This window comes from Poecilia reticulata, linkage group LG12 (assembly GCF_000633615.1).
Source record: "Poecilia reticulata strain Guanapo linkage group LG12, Guppy_female_1.0+MT, whole genome shotgun sequence".
Taxonomy (NCBI): Eukaryota; Metazoa; Chordata; class Actinopteri; order Cyprinodontiformes; family Poeciliidae; genus Poecilia; species Poecilia reticulata.
Genome location: NC_024342.1, coordinates 12,867,499 through 12,887,252, shown reverse-complemented (window position 1 = coordinate 12,887,252; position 19,754 = coordinate 12,867,499). Strand labels below are relative to the sequence as shown.

General features: G+C 37.2%; 1 protein-coding gene across 1 annotated transcript in view; it reads right to left on the bottom strand.

Moving 5' to 3' along the window:
- LOC103473902 (matrix metalloproteinase-17-like) overlaps window positions 1-6,300 on the bottom strand; it is a gene marked incomplete at its 5' end in the record, with an annotated part of 50,155 nt that extends 43,855 nt beyond the window's left edge. Inside the window, 2 exons of the mRNA XM_017307722.1 lie at window positions 5,908-6,040; window positions 6,144-6,300. Of these exons, the coding sequence (XP_017163211.1) occupies window positions 5,908-6,040; window positions 6,144-6,300 (290 nt within the window). The remainder of the gene's footprint in view (window positions 1-5,907; window positions 6,041-6,143) is intronic.
- Between the last annotated feature and the right edge of the window lie 13,454 nt (window positions 6,301-19,754).

Here is a 19,754-nt window from a genome sequence, read left to right as displayed (position 1 = left end):
GCCTTTTTTGTCTCCTTGTTGTCTGTCTATCTTCCATTCTTTCCTCACCAGCTCTGTGACGGTGATTTAAAATATGAAAATAATATATATTTTTGACAAGTTTCTAATGAGATGACAGCATGATTATACTTAAGGCTCTACCAAGCAATTTCACAGGTTAGTGGCCTAAAGTGACGGCAGGGAAATGATAAATGAGCAGTTAGAAGAGAGAGAAGGGGCTTTGCTTCGGCTAAAGATTGAAAAACGTCTGAAAAAGACACACATCGATCAGTGGTATAGATAAGAAGGACTGCAACGTGCAGAAACGGTTCAAAGCTTAAAGTTTTGGTGTTGTCACTATAAGAACAAAAATATCATTTTTCTTTTCCATTATTCCGTTAAGTGAATCTAGTATTGATGATATTTATAACTGTGTTAGGATTTCTCATCCCTTCATTAATATTGAAAATAGCTTTTCAATATTTGAACGGGTTTGCCAGTACTAACCTGTCAATCTGACGGGCAGGATTTTGAAGCCTGTGCCTCAGAGCTCAGATGATTTAGTTTATTCAGCAGAGGCTGGTAACCAATGTTTTAATCTGGAGTGCAATATAGGAAAAAACAAGTCCTTGCTTTATGTTGTAGGTGTTTTAAACTAATTTGATGTAAGTCTGGATTAAAATTACTTTTTTTTCTTGTAGTGCCTTGAGATGAGGTTTTGTGATGATGATTATAATAAAACTGTTTAATTCTGAAGTAGTTTTCAAGAGCTTATTGGACCAACTATTGTACATTTTTCCATCATGCTGCTTGTTCTAAAGCAACACAAAGAAAACATATTAATAAACCAGTTGCTTAACAGACATGCTCCTCAGAGGTTCCTAATTGAAATTGTATTACAGGATAATATTAATACGAACCTAAAGTAAGTCCTTATTGCTAAAATATTTTTGAACGTTTGCCATTGAGTATGAAGCGAAGGGGAAAAAACACAGACTAACATTTGTAAAATCAAATTATCATAATTATACTCTGTTCTTTGCAAAGAGCTATTTGGATTCCCACCTGCAGATCTCTAGTCATTAAGTGCGTTGAGCCTCCTGTTCATTTTAGGACTTAGTTGATTTATTTGATGAAAAGGAAGGTAAGTCAATGGAGAGATGAGTCTTGATGAATGTGAAGTCCAAATAACAAGTAAAACTTAACTATTTTATTACATTTTGGAAATAAATTAAATTAGACAGCTTCCTCCTCGTGCCCCCCCCTGCCCCCCCAACCCTCTCCTTCCCCCTCCACCTTCTCTCATCCTCCACCCCTTCATTGTGCCTCTTCGCTCAGCTGGCTACACCTATCTGTGTGAGTTATCAGTCAAGCTGCTAATGACTGCCAGGCTGTCTGCTGTGATAATGGCCCAACAATATGAGGTAATGGGCTAACAGTGAGCCATTACACCACTCAGCTTTTAATGTCAGCGACACACTCGACCAAACAGACTGTGGAGAAGCGGAAAAAAAGGGAAACGGCAGAGTGGAGTTAAATTGGGATTAAGGGCTCAGCCTCGTCACAAAAGCTCTCAGACGCCATCAGGAAAAAAATTTAATAATTTACTTATTTCGATTAAGAAAAAGACATTGTTTGAATTTACATCCACCAAATGAATAGTTACTCCACTGAGCCATTTACCCTTTCTTCCTTCCTGTGAAATAACAACCTCTGAGCACAAACTTTTCCCACATTTTCAGAGCGTAATGATGTGAATGACACGTGAGAACAAGCAGAGAAGAGCATGAAGTGCCAATCAGGCTCTTGTCAATTGTGCTGTGGCGAGCTGAATCAGGAGGGAGTGGGCGATGCTGTACTTCCTACTGTAAGTAAATGGGCTGTTTTAATTAAACACACGCAGATAATGCTTCAAACTTCCGTTTGATTAGGTAAATCCATTATGTGCAACACTTTACATTATGTGCTGAAAATAATCACCATCCTTTCCTCAGTAAATTTCTAAATGCATTCTGAAGAACTTCTCAAGCATTAGTATTCAGGGCAAATGTATTTTAAGACAGCATCTGCAAGGACGGACATAATGTACATGTGAAAGACAAGTTGTTTACAACTCCTATTTTTACAATGTTATGCAGATCGTAATATCCGAACAAAACTGGATAGGCCGTGGGTCACTTTGTTCTGCCATTTCGTGCTTACACTTTGTTTCATATTACTTTTCCAGCTCCATTTTCTTCTTGTAATAAAAACCATTTTGTACCAATAGATTGCAGTTCAAATCAAAGCCCTTTCCTGTCTGGAAAAAAATATTTTTTCCAGACAGACAATACATTACCTTGGGCTTAAATTCAGTTTATTATGCTAACTGGTAAAAAAAATTAATAAATAAAAAACATATATGTTCTGGTTTTCATTATATTCCAAATGTTATATGAAAATAGTGTTTCAAAATGAAATATCAGTTAAAGAACCTCTCCTTGTATGGTGAAGTTCTTCAAATTTACCTTGGCCATGTGACCCTTATTAGTTTTCTGTCTGACTATTGAGGATAAGTGGACTGATAAATAATCAGAACAATTGTGAATATCAATTATATTAATTCAATTAGCCCCATGATTTTGAATGCTGAAGGAGTGGAGTTTGTTTTTGATGTTTTGGTACCTTGACACCAGATAGCTTTGATCTTATGTCAGTTTCAAATGTCCAGGTCTTAATTTATTTAATTTTTTTCTCAGACAACCAATAGTTTAAAAATGTCAACGCTGCCATTTGTGCCCGTACAAATCAAGGATGTGAAGGTAAGATGGACGAGAAAGCAACAGGCAGAAACATTGTCATGTGCAAATACGTATATGTACGTTTTTTATGCAAAGTGCACAAAGAAAGAAGTCTAAGGGAGTTAAGTCATCCATCTGCATCTACTCTGCTTTTAGCTACTGGCAAGGGAGTTAATGTTAGCCAGATGTATGGGCTCTTCAGAGTTATCTATTTTCAACTTGTTACCAGCTTGTCAGATTTATTGGACAGGTGGAATGTAGTTGGGAGTCTGCTTACATGCTAGTTTGGTTTCACCTAAATATTGTGAAAGGGCAGCTAGTACAGTCAGTTAGACTGAAGTGTTGTTAGGTTAGCTTGTTAATGAGCTGCTACTTTTAGATTTTCTTTAAACTTTTGCAGCAACAACTACATTATTATGATTACAGAAAAGGCTTTTTTCATTTGGGGCATGGACAAAATGGTCTTTTTTGACTACAACACCAATGTTATATTTTTTTAAATCAAGACATTAATTGGAATTAATTAATATCTTGCTTACTTTTAGTTTTTTTTTAGGCATTTACACAATATATGCTAAGCTAAATGTGAACGAACTTGTTGAACAGATACACCCAGGAGAGAATGTTATGTTTTGATGTGGGTTCATATTTTTCCATTAAAATCTAGAGCTAAGATATAGGGTAATATTATAAAAGTGTTGTTTTTTTGTTTCATATTAACTCATTCTTCAGTTCCCTCACTTGAGTTTGCCAATGGAAAATTACTTTCTAACACAAATTAAGATTGAAAACCAAAATATCTATTTTATGGCGATTAAAAACAGTTATTATTTTTTGTGGTCTCACTGAAGTGTTGCATCACCGCAAGAACATTTATTATTTGTGTCAGGTTACATCTCAGTCATTCATAGTTAATCATAGCTTTACTTTATCACAATTCCTAGATTTTACTTTCACATTTATTGTAATAAAGCAGAGGTATTGTTAAATGTTGCATCATGAAACCAGGCCGCGAGGTGATGGGCATGCAAGTGGAACAACATTCACTTAACACCAAAGGGAGGAGACAGAGAAAACTGCTGGGCCAATGTGAGCAGAATATAAAAGATTTTCTTCAAATCTGCCACACGTGAAAATCTCTCCGGATTAGAGCCCGGTACATAACCAACAACGGTTCTTCTGTTCACTTTTACAAATCCGACTGCTGTGAATATGAAGGCGTTTCATCGGACTGAAGACCCGGCTGTCTTATTTTAGTGTGTAGCACGCTGACAGGAGAGCTGCATGATTGGCAGGAGTACAAAGGAGGAAATGAAAGTTGAAGTCCACCAGGAGGAAAGCACACATCTGCACAGGGGAATGTATACTTCATTTGTGAAGGTGTATTTTGGATTTCCCTGTTTCCCAATTCACATGTGTATGTTACATATGTATTGACTTGAAGAGATACTTTCTACCTCTACTGTTTCAAGGCAAAATATCCTGCTATATTTTTCATAAGCTGACACAATTTTATGCACTTTAGTCTGGATGTCTCTGAGAGGAAACAGAACAGCTTTTTTTCTAAACATAGACTATACTCTTTCTTAAAGGTAATGCTTATCTTCTGTCTTTACACTCAGCCCTACACAATAAAATACAGAATGAACAGCTTGTAAGTCTTAGGTTTACGAAGATCTGCCATTAACAGCGACGTAAAAAAAGAAAACTTAAAGTAACTTAGACTCCAATCAACATCTATGGTTAACACTTCTTATTGAGCAATATGAGATTCTTGTTGGTTGGAAACAGTAAGTAAAAATACTAAAGACTTACTATACTCAAAAACCATTGAAAACAAAATTGTATCAGATAATACAAATGCTTTAATACGAGGCAGATATATATATTTAAATATGCTATTTCTCAAAATCACAGATGATGATTTTAATATTATTAAAGGGCAGTCTTCTTGATGAATGTCCCACCGTAAGTCTGGTGTCATATGGGTTATTTGTTATTGATCAGCTGCCAAACAGCAATGCGCAGGTGAGAAAACAGACGCTATGAAGGAGCAGAAAAAAATGGCTGCTGAGACTGCCTGAAAGGTCACTGCATAACTCTCATCCCTGAGCGCACTGGGGTTTAAATCATAGCAGCCTGTTTGCGTGACGCTGTTTACATTCCAAATAATACTTTAGGAACACTTTAGAAAAGAAATACAACTGCAGGTTGGTTCCCTGATAGCCATGTTTCCTCCCATAGTCCAACGATAGGGATAATAGAGTTACGGATGATACTAAATTGAACATAATGAGAGTTTGCATGATTGTCTTTAAGTGTATTTGACTGGCAATCTATCTGAGCTGCAACCATCAACTTGCCTAGCCCCGTGGTCTGAGCAAGATGAATGTGATGAGGTACGTCCCCCTGTGGGTGATTATAAATATGCATACAAGTTTTAAAATCTCAAAGCACTGTTCTACACTTAGTCTCTGCAGGTGGGATATCCTGATTGCTCTAGAGTATTTTATCTTTTAGATAATAGCTCTGGACACACATATCAAGCAGTTTAGGCAGACTTTCCTTTAAGTGAATTTAGCTAAGCTTAATTTTCTTTAGAACAAAGTTCAATGACACCGCAGGAAGGGCTGAGTTTAGTTTTAATTACATTATACTTCCTCTTAGACAGAAAGAAATTCAAGATAAACTGGAGTGACTTCAGAGAAGAAATCCTTTAATTAAAACATTGGCATGAGCTTGCCACTTAATATTCTGTGAGTTTATCAAATGACACTATTGCAAGTCTTTTCATGGACTTTCTGTACTTTGCTGATCCAAAGAGAGAGAGGTTCATGCTGAAATTTAAACAGGTATCCTACTGGGGTGATATGCTCATTGCCTTTTTATTAACATCTTTCTGGACAGAATGTCGGAGTTATAAAGTACCTTTACTTAGATTTTGTTTTAAGGATACATACACTAAGGAAACACTTTGAAGCTGGCAAGCTTCAATTGAACTACTTTTATTTTTATTTAGATATACTTCCTTTATAACAAATGTCTGTTTGCACTATATATGCAGGCACAATTCCAGGGAAAGCCGGGAATAAATTGAATAATGTAAGATGGAGTTATTGTCGAATGGAGATGGTCAGTCGTGCCTTACCTCCAGGAAAGATGCCTCTTATTCCATTTGTTCTGAGGAGTTGGACTTCGTTTTCTGCGCGTTGTCACCTCCGCCTGAGACATGTCTGGCAGGGAGCATCTCGGTGTTTTCATCAACCCTAACGTGGCTTGGTCTGCGAAGAATAGAAAGAAGTATGAGGTTTGGATTTTGGTAGCAAGGTGGTGAACCGACTTCAAGGTAACATTTGAGACATGGGTAGATTTTGCAAAACATACCCAAAACTCCAGTCTCTTTGAGCCCTCCAAACTTCTGCATGGCTTTAATAGCCTTGGTCAAGGCCTCCTTTGTCTGAAGCTGTCCGGTCACTGGGTCAGGCGGCGGGAGGTACCCAAACTTACTCAGCCAGTCCTGTAGATGAAAATAGTAGGCATACAAAGTTCAGCGGAGTTCATTTGAGGCATTTCAAAGAGCTCTAAAGCTGCTGGGATACTGACACCTGTGCTTTACTGTCTGTGGATACTGTGTCGCTATGTGTATGTATATATATAAAGATCCCAGGATCCGTGTGTAATCTTTCTCAACCATAGATTCACACCACTACTTTTCAAAAACCCCAATTCATGTTTAAATTGATATGCAGATATAGATAACTTTTTAGAACTTGATGGAAAAACTTTATCATGTTTTTGTGCCAAAAAAATCTTTAAAAAATCTTAAAAGTAAGAAACAAACATTCCACCTTTTGATTGCTACTCAGCGGAAATATGCATTTCTGACACAAAAAACTGTTTGGAGCAATGCCTCTGAAACAGAAGGGACCTTATCAAATATACATGATAAAATTGCACATTCAACTAGAGACCACAGCGATCAATTCTGTCATACTGAGAATAAATACTCTCAGTATTTATTCTAGTTGAGTGGATAACCCCCCTTTGGGGACACATAAAGGAATGGAATAAACGCGTATTTTCCCCAGAAATCAGGTAAGACAATGTGATGTTTTAGGATGTTTGGTTATTTGATGAGTTTCTTCATTTAGTTGAATCAATAATTCATTTCTTCAAATGTGTCTCCCACAACTTTACCCACAATACTCAGCAGTAGAAACATTTTTTTTCATTGTGTGTAAACCAAATGAATGACAAACTGTACATTTCTACTCCAATTTTCCTTCTAGCCACCATATGCATCGCTTGGCATCTAGCTTGAAGTGACTTTTAACACTAAACCAGAAAACTAACCGTAGATGGAGTAATTTAATTTGATTCCATAACAGATGATCAAATGACAAATCACAGCTGTATTATCTTATGCAATTAATCTGTCATGAATAAAGCATGTGCTAATAATATGTAGAAAAGCAAGACGCTACCTCCGTACATTATGAGTTTGGAAGAAAATTGGTGCACAGGTGGGTCAGTAGCAGAGCAGAGAGTAAAGCATCTCCATAAATACTGTCAGAATTCAGGCAGTTGATTTTAACAGTTTGGTTTGTTTGTTTCTTCTTTTTTTTGTCACAAGAGGTCCTTCAACAAATTGGCAAAATACAGCCTCATCATGTAACCTTTTCAAGTCCTGGGAAGGGTGCCAATCTGTTAGTTCTCCAACTTCTGCTCTCTGACACATTTTGTCCTCCTCATCAACAAACCAATCACAAGCTGGAGACTTTGCTATTTTGAAGTGACAATTGCTTGTTGTAACATACATACATATAAACACCACATTTATTTTTGACTTTGCATGTTGTAAATATGCATGAACATAATTGAATAGAAAACTTTTTAAAAAATGCATTTGTTGTTTAAGTGCACGCCAATATTTTGTATTTGTTTCTCTTCACCAATAAGTTGTTTGATTTCATATGAAAGCATACTAGAGATACAGCCAATATAAGTTGTTTCATGCACACATATAAAGTAGCAAGGTTGAAAAATGATCACAGCAAATCTTAAATTTTAAATAAGAAATTTATACTGCCATGCCTAAGAGGCATAATGTCTAAAGGGCAAAATGACAATACAATCAATCGGTCTGGAACTCATAAGATGGAGGTATGGGAGGTAAGTTTCATTCTCCTCTCTCACTGCTATTGTCTCCATTTTCGCAGCTTCTCTTTCTTTTCCTCTTACCTTTATTTGTCTCTGCTCCATTAAATTGCCCTCCTCCTCCATCGTCATGATCTGACAGCTAATCAGAAAAGGCAGATTTTAAATAGGTTTTTGATCAGCACTCATTGGAGGTGAGTGACACAGATCGATAGCAAGGCACCCCCCTCTGGGGGGGCCTAATGACAATGCTGGGAAAATCCCATTTACCCAATGACTTCAGATTTACAGAAGTACTACTCTGCCAAGTTTTTACCTCTTCATGCTTTGCTTCACCGTCTGTCCAAAGGGGCTTGTAAGAATCGACACAGGAACTGAACTGAACCCTCTCTAACACTGCAGAAGCTGACAAACCAAAGTTTCTGGAAATAATATAATGTGAAAGTCAAATGGGGGAGGTGAGCGAACATGAGCTGAAAGGGCTCTATGAATTGACAGTTTGCGAAATTAAAAGTGTCATAAATCATTCATGTTCCATATGTGCCATTGAGACCAGAAGCATTTTAGATATCTCTCTGTATTTCCTCTCACAATGAGCACTATGGTCGCTTTTCAGACGCTCTAAAACCAGAAGCATTTTCACAAACAATTTGGAGTTCTGTTCTACAGAAAAAAATATGCAAATATGTGAATTATGAATAGGTGGGGGTTTATTGTATCTAAACTCCAACATCTACATCTAGTTATTTGAGTCAAAACAGAAGTACAGTGTTAATGTATTTCGTTAGAGAAACTACTAAAGAAACAGTAAAAAGTATTTTCCTTATTTTCTTCTAATTTTGAGCCACTTTTAGCCTATATGGTTAAACATATAGATAATAACAAAGCACTGGCTGTTTATTAGCCTTCCGGTAATGTTGTGTAACAAATTTGTCTACAGTAGCAAAATGCCACCTTGAAAAAAATTTTAAAATAGAAAAGATAAGAGTACATGCCATACAAACAGGACAGACGTGTGTTGATCTTTATGAGTCAGGGAATCAATATAGAAAAATAACATTTTGGCTAAACCTGCCATGGTGCTGAACCGGATGACAATGTATTTCTCATTTGATTCCAAAGGCCTCTAAAAATTTACGAACCAAATAAGTCCTAATGTTTAGATGTGGTATACTACATTTAACGTTTTATAACTTCAGTGGTTTCATTGTTGACACTACAAGGTGTCTGTCTGGTCGATCTTGAACTAAATTGAAAGAGAGAATGTGAATTTTAATGACTGTTGATGAATAAGTGCTTTTCTCTTTCATTCCATCCATGTTTATTTGGACTAATTCACAACTTTACAGGAAAAACTAAACCAAGTCATATTCTGTCACATAGGAATAGGTCAATCAGTGCATTAAAACAATATTATGTAAACAGATTCAAGTCTAATTACACTGAAAACCCTTTAGTCATGTCTGCTAGTGTAGTCTAGTTAGTGTAGTCCTTCACAACATACTCAAGTGGCAAAACAAAATTCCAGTTTTGTTTTGCCATTGTTTAAGACGTTCAAAACAGTTTCCCAGGCAGCTTCTCGGTATGCTCTGCACGCCTCTTTAACTTGGATTGTTATTTGATTAGTTCCATCTCTGCACATGCTGACATTGGCATAAAGTCTCTCTCTGCAGCCATAAAAATTAAATATTTTACTGATTAGCTAAAAAATAAATAAATAAATAAATATCTTAATGGCCTTCATATGACTTTGCTTCTGACTCTATATTTTCTTTTTCTTGTTTTTAAATAAAGTCTGAGGCACCATCCATATGTGTCATGTTTCTGGCCCGTCTGCCTGCTATGTTTCTCTCCTCAGTACTCCTCTCATCAAGCTCATCTGGTTCACCTGCATGCTGCTGCGCTGGAGCACAATCAGGCTCATGTCTTCCACCTGTTCACCAGCAGTTATATTCAGCTCTCAGGCAAGCAGACTGTGCCAGATTTTTGAAAGCCTCTGAGTGAGTAGATATCCAGCATTTCTTTCTGACCTGACCACGATCTCGAACACATTTTTGTCCCTTGGATTTTCCTGCCTTGTCTTGCCCACGTCGGATTCTTCACTGGCTTCTGTTTTCTGGTCTCGACCCCGTTTCTGCCTTTTGACCTCTGCCTCCTGCCTCGCCCTTGGATTTTGTCTGCCTGATATTGCCTGCAAGTGTTGGACCCTTTTTCCGTGCCCTGACCACTGCTCTTTGCCTGACCCTCAGATAAGTTTTGCTTTGTCCTGCCTGCCCCAACCCCTTGCCCTCCTAGCTCTGTCCATCCCTGGGTGTGCCACTTGTCACTACCACTGTGCTACCTGGACCCCTCATCCCCCACAACACAAAAAGTTAGTGATTTTTTTTGTTTTTTCTATTCAACTTTTGGCCTTCCCCTCCTAGAATACAACCCTCTAACCTGTTTCTCTGTCCTCAGAGGTTCCTGTTCCATTGCTCATGGTTGCCTGTCCCATACCCTGATCCTCAATAAAGAACTTATTAATTTTTACGTTGTGTCTGACTGAAATTTCGGGTCCTCAGTTCTGAGCATTATAATATGTGTATTAACAGAAGACTTAAATGCACTGTTTCCACTTTGAGGCAAAAGCCTTGCTGTGCCAGCAGCTTCAGTAGGACTTTCTAATGAGATGGGGAAAGGGCAAAACCTGCATGAAATCGTGAACTTACTTGTAGACCAGAATGTAAGTTCTTGAGCAATGGTTTATGGTTATAATTAGATTTCTTTTTGCCAAATTTGTATAACAATAGCCCTTAAATTTAACAAATTTAATTAACATAAACATTGTTTTGAGGTGGGACATGGAGGTTTGTGGAATTAAATTTTGCACCAAGACATCCAAAAACGGTACAAGCTGATATTTAAACTTTTCAAAGAGACTCAAACATTCCAAGAGTCACCTCGTTATCTAGTCTTCACCTCGTAAAGAGACACCCACTTAAATAGTTATTCAGACTGTATGATATGATTAAGCAGGTTTGATTCATATTTACCCAGCATTTATGCTGCTTTTAGGCCAAGACAGTTATTATAAAATAACTTGCATACGGTAAAAACAAATCAAATTTATCCAACATTACTTTCATTAACCATATAGTAACTCATGCAAAATTCAGGATATTTTTGATGACATTCTGAACTACAGTCAGTTTCTCTAGAAGCTTTTCTTAGCTGTATGAAATCAATCAAAACCACATTTAATCACTGCCAGTGGGAAGACTGTTTTTAAATTTCTATAGACTTTATGAGACAGAAAATTGCGATTCCCTGTGGTCCTTTAAGCTGGTACAACATGCATTAAGCACTGAGCACCAATTTAAGGTAGCTTAAGATAGAAAAGGCTAATCAGAGGGTGGATGACTTTTTTTAAATTAATTTCCTCCAATCAGTTTAAAAATCTCAACATACTAAAATAAAGTTTTAGTTACATATGCATACATTTCTACAATCCCTAAAGAGCACATGGTTTTGTCTTCAAAATCCAAACTAAAATGAAAAACAAAAGGTGACACTACAGCTGTTACAGTTGAGAAACAAGCCCCGGGTCTTTATGTAATGGATTTTTGGTGTAATGAGATAAAGTACTCTGACCTTGGGTATTCATTTCACCAGATTATCTGAAAAGCAATTTGTTATTCATATTCAACAGCTTCTCAGTTAACACACTGGGGCATGAGTAAGACATCAGTTCACCGATTCATATCACTTGAATGTAGAGCAGTGAAACCACAGTGTAATTCGGAGGGTGTCTTAATGGTACACAAAAGAAAAAGGCAGTAATCAAAAACGAAGCTTCTGAATTTCCAGAAGAGAAACTGCAGATGTAGGGGACAGCAATAAATCTCTAGGGACCCAAAGGGAATTGATAACCAAAACGAAGCCACAAGAACTGTGAGAAAAACAAGTATCTACAAACAGTGAGGAAAATGCTAAAGGGGGATACTAGGAACCAGCTACAATCAGTCATGTCCTGTCAGTCCTTCAAGCAAAGGAAGAAGGTAGGAGTCACTAATATCAAGACAAGAAAGCCCCTCAGAATGCACAATTCCTTCTACCCAAAGTCCAGCAACCTATGGCAGTAGGCAATCAGGAGGATTGATGGGTTTTATGTCTCAGGCAGCAAAAACAAACCATAGAAGTGGTAGAAGAGAAGGAACCATCATGAAGGGATTAGCCTTGATTTGTCACTGAGCAGCTGCTGAAATGACCTACATGGAGACACCAGACTCAATGGAAAAGAAACCTAGACAAGAGGACAAGACATGGGCACTAATCATTGTAAGACAAGACTAGAAGAGAGCTGGCTGTGTCACATCAGAAAAGACCCAAGATGCAGCCTGGAGACATATTACCCATATTACATATTACCAGGTTGTACCATGCAGATTGACAAAAGTATGCACAGAACTGCATCTTCAGAATGCTATAAAAGCATGAAACTGTGATAGTATTGTTGAACATTGTGACAATAACATATATTGTAATTATCTCTATTTTTTCCTCCTTCCTTTCATTGTTTGCCATCATCACAATGCCCCTGTCACGCGCCTGGATTTTCACCAATACAATCTAGATTAGGTGTAGGCAGGAAAAGCAATGAGAATCTGTCCAATTAACCAGAAATGCTTTTTCACAAACTGAACTTGAATGGCATCTGAAATATTTTAGCCTACCAATTACTGCAACCAAGAAGTACTTAGCAAATGCAGTATTTGACATAATAAGATTGTGATGATAATTGCAACTCGGTGTACTCTGCTGCTCTACTCAGAGCATTATAAACCAGTGGCTAGAATTCAAAGGACATATTTCCAAAAGGTGAAGGAGGGCTGGAATCCTAAGGCCCAACCAGAACCAAACTGCTGATGAGAAACCAACAGGTCAATGACAAACTGACTGCAGAGATTGACCTGACAATAAAAAGTGATCACTGCACCCAGAAGAAGAAACACAAGAGGCTTAACAAATACCTCAGGCTCAAAGATCCAACAGCGAAGTTGTAGAAAATCAAGGCCTCAGTGGTGCCAGTGGTCATTGCAGCAGGCAGGGCTGTGATCAGCTAAGGGAAAGTAATTCCACCAGGTAACCGGAAGAACACCAAATGTTTTACAGTCCTGCAAACAGCTAAGATACTGTGAAAACCTTTAGGAAGTAGTGGTAGGATGCAAAAAATAAATCTAATTTCTTAAAGGTTTTGGAAAAAAATATCTCATTCCCACTTCATGAAATTGCAATATTTTGTAAAGTGACCAAACTTTTTTCAATTCAAATAAATTGGTTCACAACTACATCAATATGCTGACATGTCTGAGAGCTTGAAAATTCAGACTGGACAAACCCTTGTTTTGACCATTTCAAAGATTGTGGCTACAGCCACAGGGCAGTGCTCACAGCAATATGTCTCTGATAACAGTTTTAAGAAATATGTAAAAAACAAATATTTCTAATAAAAATAGTACATACTGTAGCTATCCATACTATAGATGTATGAAGAAATCACCATTCTTCAGAGACTGAAGCAAAAAGCAAATGCAGAAGTGCTAAAAACATTTTTTTTTCTCAAATGTTTGTCAAACTGTTTCACCTCAAAAATAAACAGGATCCAAATAAAAATAGTCTGTACGGCTTATTTCTTTTCACTTGACAACCGTATGAATATGTACCACATTATAAATCACCTGAGTGAACTGAAGATGTACTTTTTCTAAATTAAACTTTAAATGCAAAAATAAGCCAATGTAGGAGTAAATATAACAAAAAACAAATGTATTGCCTGGATTGAAGAAAGTACATCTTAGGTGTGTGGTTGCCCAGTTTAATATCCTTATATATTTCAGTCCAACATCTCATAATAATGTATTTTGACAGATCAGACTTGCTTCATGTTACACAAGCCGCCCAGTAAATTGCAATCTCAAATTATATGACCATATTCAGACACTTCTCACATATCTTGCCTTTCACCGGCATACAGATAATGATATAATTGAAGCACGAAGCAAATATTAAAGGACCTGACAGCTGCGCAACAGACTGTACATGTAAATAACAATTTACCTCAACATTCCTGAAGACTTGTCCCCGTGATCTGCTGTTAGAGGGGATCTGAACAGAGAAAATGCCGCTAATTTAAGTAGCCAGTTACAGAGCAAAGGTACAAGGAGACAGAGTTTCTTACAATGCTTGAGGATTGTTTTAATATTCAGAACAAGTGGGACGACATATTTCCTGATGTCAGTGGTGATGATATATACTCTCCCTAGATAAGTTATTGATAAGACATTATGATGTGGTGTATTTATAGTATTCCTTTTTAGGACCTGTTGGAGATGGGAGGCAGGGCTGTCTGGCACAGAAAAATGACCCAGACTTACCCTAATTAAATAGCTGTGAACAGAGAAAACAAAGTGAGACAACTGCTCATTCTCTGCCTACAACCGAGATGCTTGTTCATTTCGGTAAAGAGAAGGGGGCTGAAAAAGAAAAATCAAGCGTCGTGCGTGAATGAAATATTAATGAACTGCTCATGCGTTAGTTATTAATGATGTGTGTGTGTTTGCATTTTGTTGTATTCAATCAGGAGGAAGTGAAGTAATAAAGGAAATTCGAAGAAAGACGACCAAGAAAAAGCCGGTGATCTGGATGTGACTAATGGGTTTTCTGATTATACTGAATTACAACAGAATTAAGTGCTGAATAAAGTATTTATGAAATATAGCATTTACAATGCTATATTTATTTCATAAATACACCAAGGCCAGTGTTTTCAAATGGTGGGTCCAAGTACTGTTCATAGTACTTGGACTAACTTTAATGGTACTCCCAAAAAGTTTGATCTATTCTGAAAAGAGAACCAAATTGGTTCTCTCAGATGTTGAACTAAGAATAACATTAAGGCTACACAAATTTCTACATCACAATAACATTAATTTCAGTCAAAACCAACTAAATATTTGCTAATTATTGAAGAGGCTCATTGCAGTTCTCCGTATTATATACAATTAAACGCTGTAGCAACATGTCCATTAAACTACAGTAAATGACTTGGGGAAATTCAAGCTGAAAAAAATCATTAATAAACATTTTATTTCTGTAACGTTTTGAAAGTGGGGCAACCATTTTGGATTTTAATGTTTACTGCTGATAAAAAACTAAATCCTTTGCCACTTAGGATTTCTGTTTACTTTAATACACATGGGATGTACAATACAATCGTATCCTTCAGCTACTCATAAAACAACACTTAAAGTGCACATTGAATTAGTTTTTTTCATAACAAAACACTCTACTTATTTTCTACTGAAGTGGTACTTGTAATAAAAGAGCACACTGCACTTAACCAAATGTTAAATGTAGGGCATGTTTTTTTTTTTGTTGTTTTTTTTGCCAAATCCAGTGAACACAATAAATTGTGTTAGTCATTCTCTTGTTCTTCAGGTAGTTCAGTGTCCCTGCATCTGGATAAACTTTTCTAAAACTTTTTTAACTTCTAGTTCTCTCTAGCCATATAAACATTCCCCCATCCTTTATTGACTATAACTGAAACCTTAGCAACAGCCGAACTAAAGAAAATAAGCTGCAAGTATCAATGTTGCCCACACCTGTATATATACAAAAGCAGTCCAGTTATTCCTATATAGATTAGTCCCAGGCTTTACAAAACCACTTAACATTCCCTCCATTGCTAATAGCCCATATGGGCTATAATAAAACAAAAAAAAATACTATACATTTTCTCTGCTTAAATGTTAAAATTTCAAAATAATATTTTAGAAATACATTAATATTAACATTTTTTTTCTGTAGTTGTATGGAAAATGTTTTTTTTATTTGCTAAATAAGATAAAATTATATGTTTTGTTTTAAAGATTTGCATTGAAGGATCTCTTGTATTTAGACATACACTGAACATCTCTTCAATCTTGACTAGTCACAAATTATGTGGGGTTTTTTTGTATTTGAACAGCTAATAAAAATACAAGATGATTTGTTAGCAAGTCTACAAAGATCCTTATTCTAGGATCCTTCTTTCAAAAACATCCTGTAACATCATCCAATTTGTAATACATCAGTATTCTATAGCAGGATCCTTCACAAAGCGTCACTTTTAACAATATTTGACCCGTGGCATCATTTCCGTTGGTTGTCTATGTGTCATAAGGCTGTCAGTCGACAGAAACTCACTTAATGAGCTATGAGACGATTCACATCGCCACATCAACTTCCAACTGGATTTACATACATGTGTGTGATCTCTATCATCTCACAATACCTCCCTGTTTAGCCCTGATGAACAGCTGCCGAGTTCCCACATCTTTTCCATCGTGACAGGAAATGACTCTCTGGGAGGCATTTAACCCCGAGACCTCGCTGACTCTCCAAGGGTCACAAAGTAGCACACTCCATTATGGGGTTTTGTTGTTCTTTAATACCTCAAGAGTGAGGTCAGATCTGTGAGCCACCTCTTGGTCTTTTAAAAGGTTAAGAAGCTACATGAGGCAGAAGAAGAAAAGGTTTTTTTTTGTTGAAAAAGTCAGAGCCATATTCACCATATTTAGGTCTATTAATTAATGCCACTTTTAGTACTGTAAAGAGCTACCCACATGTCAAAGCAATCTGAACCTGCTGTATTTCACCATTAGCATGGTTTCTTACAGATAGCAGTTAGCAAGTCTGTAAAAGTCATTTCTGATCTTTTACTGTGAAAGATCAGAAAATCTTTCACAGCCTGCATGGACCATACCACAGGAAAGAGACAACCTCCATCCTACCACCGCTTGAGAACAGGACCCCACAATGCTAGAACTCTTCTGCTTGAGGAAGAAACTGCCTCCAACCCTTAGGGACCAATCCCTTAGGGTTGGTCCCCATCCACCAAGTGAGCACCATGAGCTCAGATGTAGAGGAGCTCATGGTGCTCAAACCACCTGTTTTACAAGTAAAGGACAGCCCCCTAAAATAAACCACAGCATTGCGCCAACTGAACAGCCACAGTGTGCTCTGTGGGGGACAGTCGCAAAGCCTTTTCCAGATCCACTAAACACAATTTGACTCGATGACTGAAGTCCCACAATGCTCTCAGAAACTCTGCAAGTTTATTTGGACTAGAGACTGGAATAAAGTAATGATATTATAGTGACTAAGCTGTAGGCTTCAGTGGAACTTCAGTGGAAGTTATCAGATTCCTGTATCTGCTTAGAGCCCCAGATTCTCACGCCTCTGAGTTGATTTGGAAATTCAGTGCAGGAAAGTTTTTATTTTACAAACTTGTGCATACCACTACAAGCGTCAATATTTGAACTGGAAACAACTGACTCCTGTAATCAGAATAATAGCTAATTTGAAAAACATTACGCACAATCAACCAGCCTAATTGATTTTGAATAACTGACGAGTGCTGACAGGTGCAGTTTTTGTTCTTCTGCTTTCCATTTTGCACTTTAAAACAATCCCTATCAAACTCCACATCGTGACAACACATTCTGATGTCCATGTCGCAGTTTTGTATGTCAATATTGGAACTAAGCAAACATTACAATGTGGAATGTTGGAGCTCAGAATGAAGATAAGAATAAAAGAAAATCAGACAAACTTCAAGCAAAAAAAAAAAAAAAAAGAGCCCAGATTGATTTTTGATTAGTAGCAGCTTAAACTGCACACACATCCTAATCTTATCTTTTATTTAACACAATCTTTAACTAAAAGACATACCGGGTGAGTCAGACAGAAAACGCCTATCACATAGATGTAAATGCCTCACATCAAGCAACCCCAGACGTTAGATGCTGCTCTCCACCGAGATCATTTCTTTCAAGCAGCTTCTATCAGAACATCCATGAGCCTCGCAGCAGATTCAAAGATGCTGTCATCATTTAAGGCAGCTGAGAGAACTTCCTGTATTATATCACCAGCGAATACCCCAGGAGAGAGTTTACTCTATGTACCACACTGAGACGAGGGAGGATCCAAGGAACGAAAGCCTCCTCAAGTGCGTTTGACTGAGAAGATCTTGAAAGCAATCCGATGGTATGAAATGTAAACAGTTTAATGAAGAAGTGAAGGATTTAGTCTCATTTGTACAAGCAGATAAGTTCAAAGACAGAGAGTGGCAGGGGGGAGAAAGTGAGAGAAATTGGGGATGACATGCAGTCAGAATGACAAATTTAATGGAAGAGAAAAATTGAGGCAGGAATGTCAGATGGAAGAAGCGCAAGAATCAGTCTGGGCCTTTTTCTTGAAGTTTGGCATTAAAAATCACTGACACGCATTAATCATTTATCACTGATCCTTGTTTTGTTTATCATTTTAATTAGCTTCCCTATGTGCCGGGCTACTGACAGAAAGAAAATAAATGGGGTTTTGTATCAGCCTACATTCGGGTCAACAGCTGCTGCCAGTGCAACTGGATCAGTGAGACAGTAATAGTTTAGATCATGATGACCATTGATCTGGTCACTGAGTCTTACTTTCAAGGGCAAGCAACCAAACATGAACTCGCTGCTGCCTAAAAAAAAAAAAAAACAAAACAAAAAAAACTGAAGAAAAATCTGGACTCATTTATTTCAGGTCTTAATGTTCTTGTCTCAAAAACAGAGCAACTTTCTGACTCACTTTACAATTACAGAGAAATGCATCTTTTTTTTATGGGATAAATAAACCCCGTTTGAGGTTGATTTCAAGCTAATTAAGGACTTGAGAATTTCTAATGTACCAGAAAACAAAAGAAAAAAAAAATTGAGACAGTTTCCAGATTCTGTCAAACCATTTCTGTGGTTTAAATTCATAGCAAAAAGATAGAAGAGACAGCGTGGGGTTTTCTCTGGTTGTATGGAGCGTAAAGTAATGCTCTACTGCACCCACTTGCTACTTCAAGCCATCAGACTGTAAAAGACAAAAACTCCAAACTTTCCTCTGTCTGCGCAGTAGTAAAGCATTTTCTGTTATTTTTTTTAGGATAGCGTGTCCCTGTTCCTCCATTGGATGGTGTGAATTACCATCAGCTGGAACAGCAAGATCAAATTACAAACGTTTTGGCCTGCTGTTTGAGTTTTTTTTTTTTTTTTTGTCCAGTGGTGGAAAACGGAGCTGCCACAGGAGCACAAATTATTACTCTGAGGATGTTGGTGGTTTGAAACAAAACTTTTTTTAAAGAAACACTAAAGAAGAAAAGCATACCAACTCCTAGGATTTACTGTAGCTTCCAAAACCAATATAACCAGCTACCATCAGTGTTGCTTCACAAACTGCAACAACCTTCGTATTATCTGCCATTTTAGAAACACCTAAACATGATTCCGTCTTTAACATGTGTTCAGTTAAATGGTTCTGAAAATCAGTGATTGTCAAGCAAGCATGTTCTCTAACTCTAATTATGTGAATCTATGAATCAAAATTAAGAGATGGTGTTTGGTTGATGTAACCTCAACAATAAATGCAGATGCAGAGAACAGCACGGAAGAGGTTTTCTTAAAATAGTGCGGTAACATTTTGAAATTGCAGAAAAATGCAATAACTACACTGTCAAAATTATAACCTAAAATGCCTTCCCTTAAAAAAAAATAATTAAAAATCTAATGTCCATGACAGATAGGTGAAATTACATTAGAGATGACTGTACCCCCTCCCTTTTCTTACTTTGTTTAAATATTTCTGTTTGTCTTACTTTCTTTAAAGATGTTGACTGTACTCTTAAGCTGCGCTTCTGCTCGAGCTGGGAGATGCATTGGACTGCAGTTGCAGCAGTTCGCCACTAGTGGGCACATAGAGCACAGTGAGCCCTCCTGATTCAGCGGGCCAACG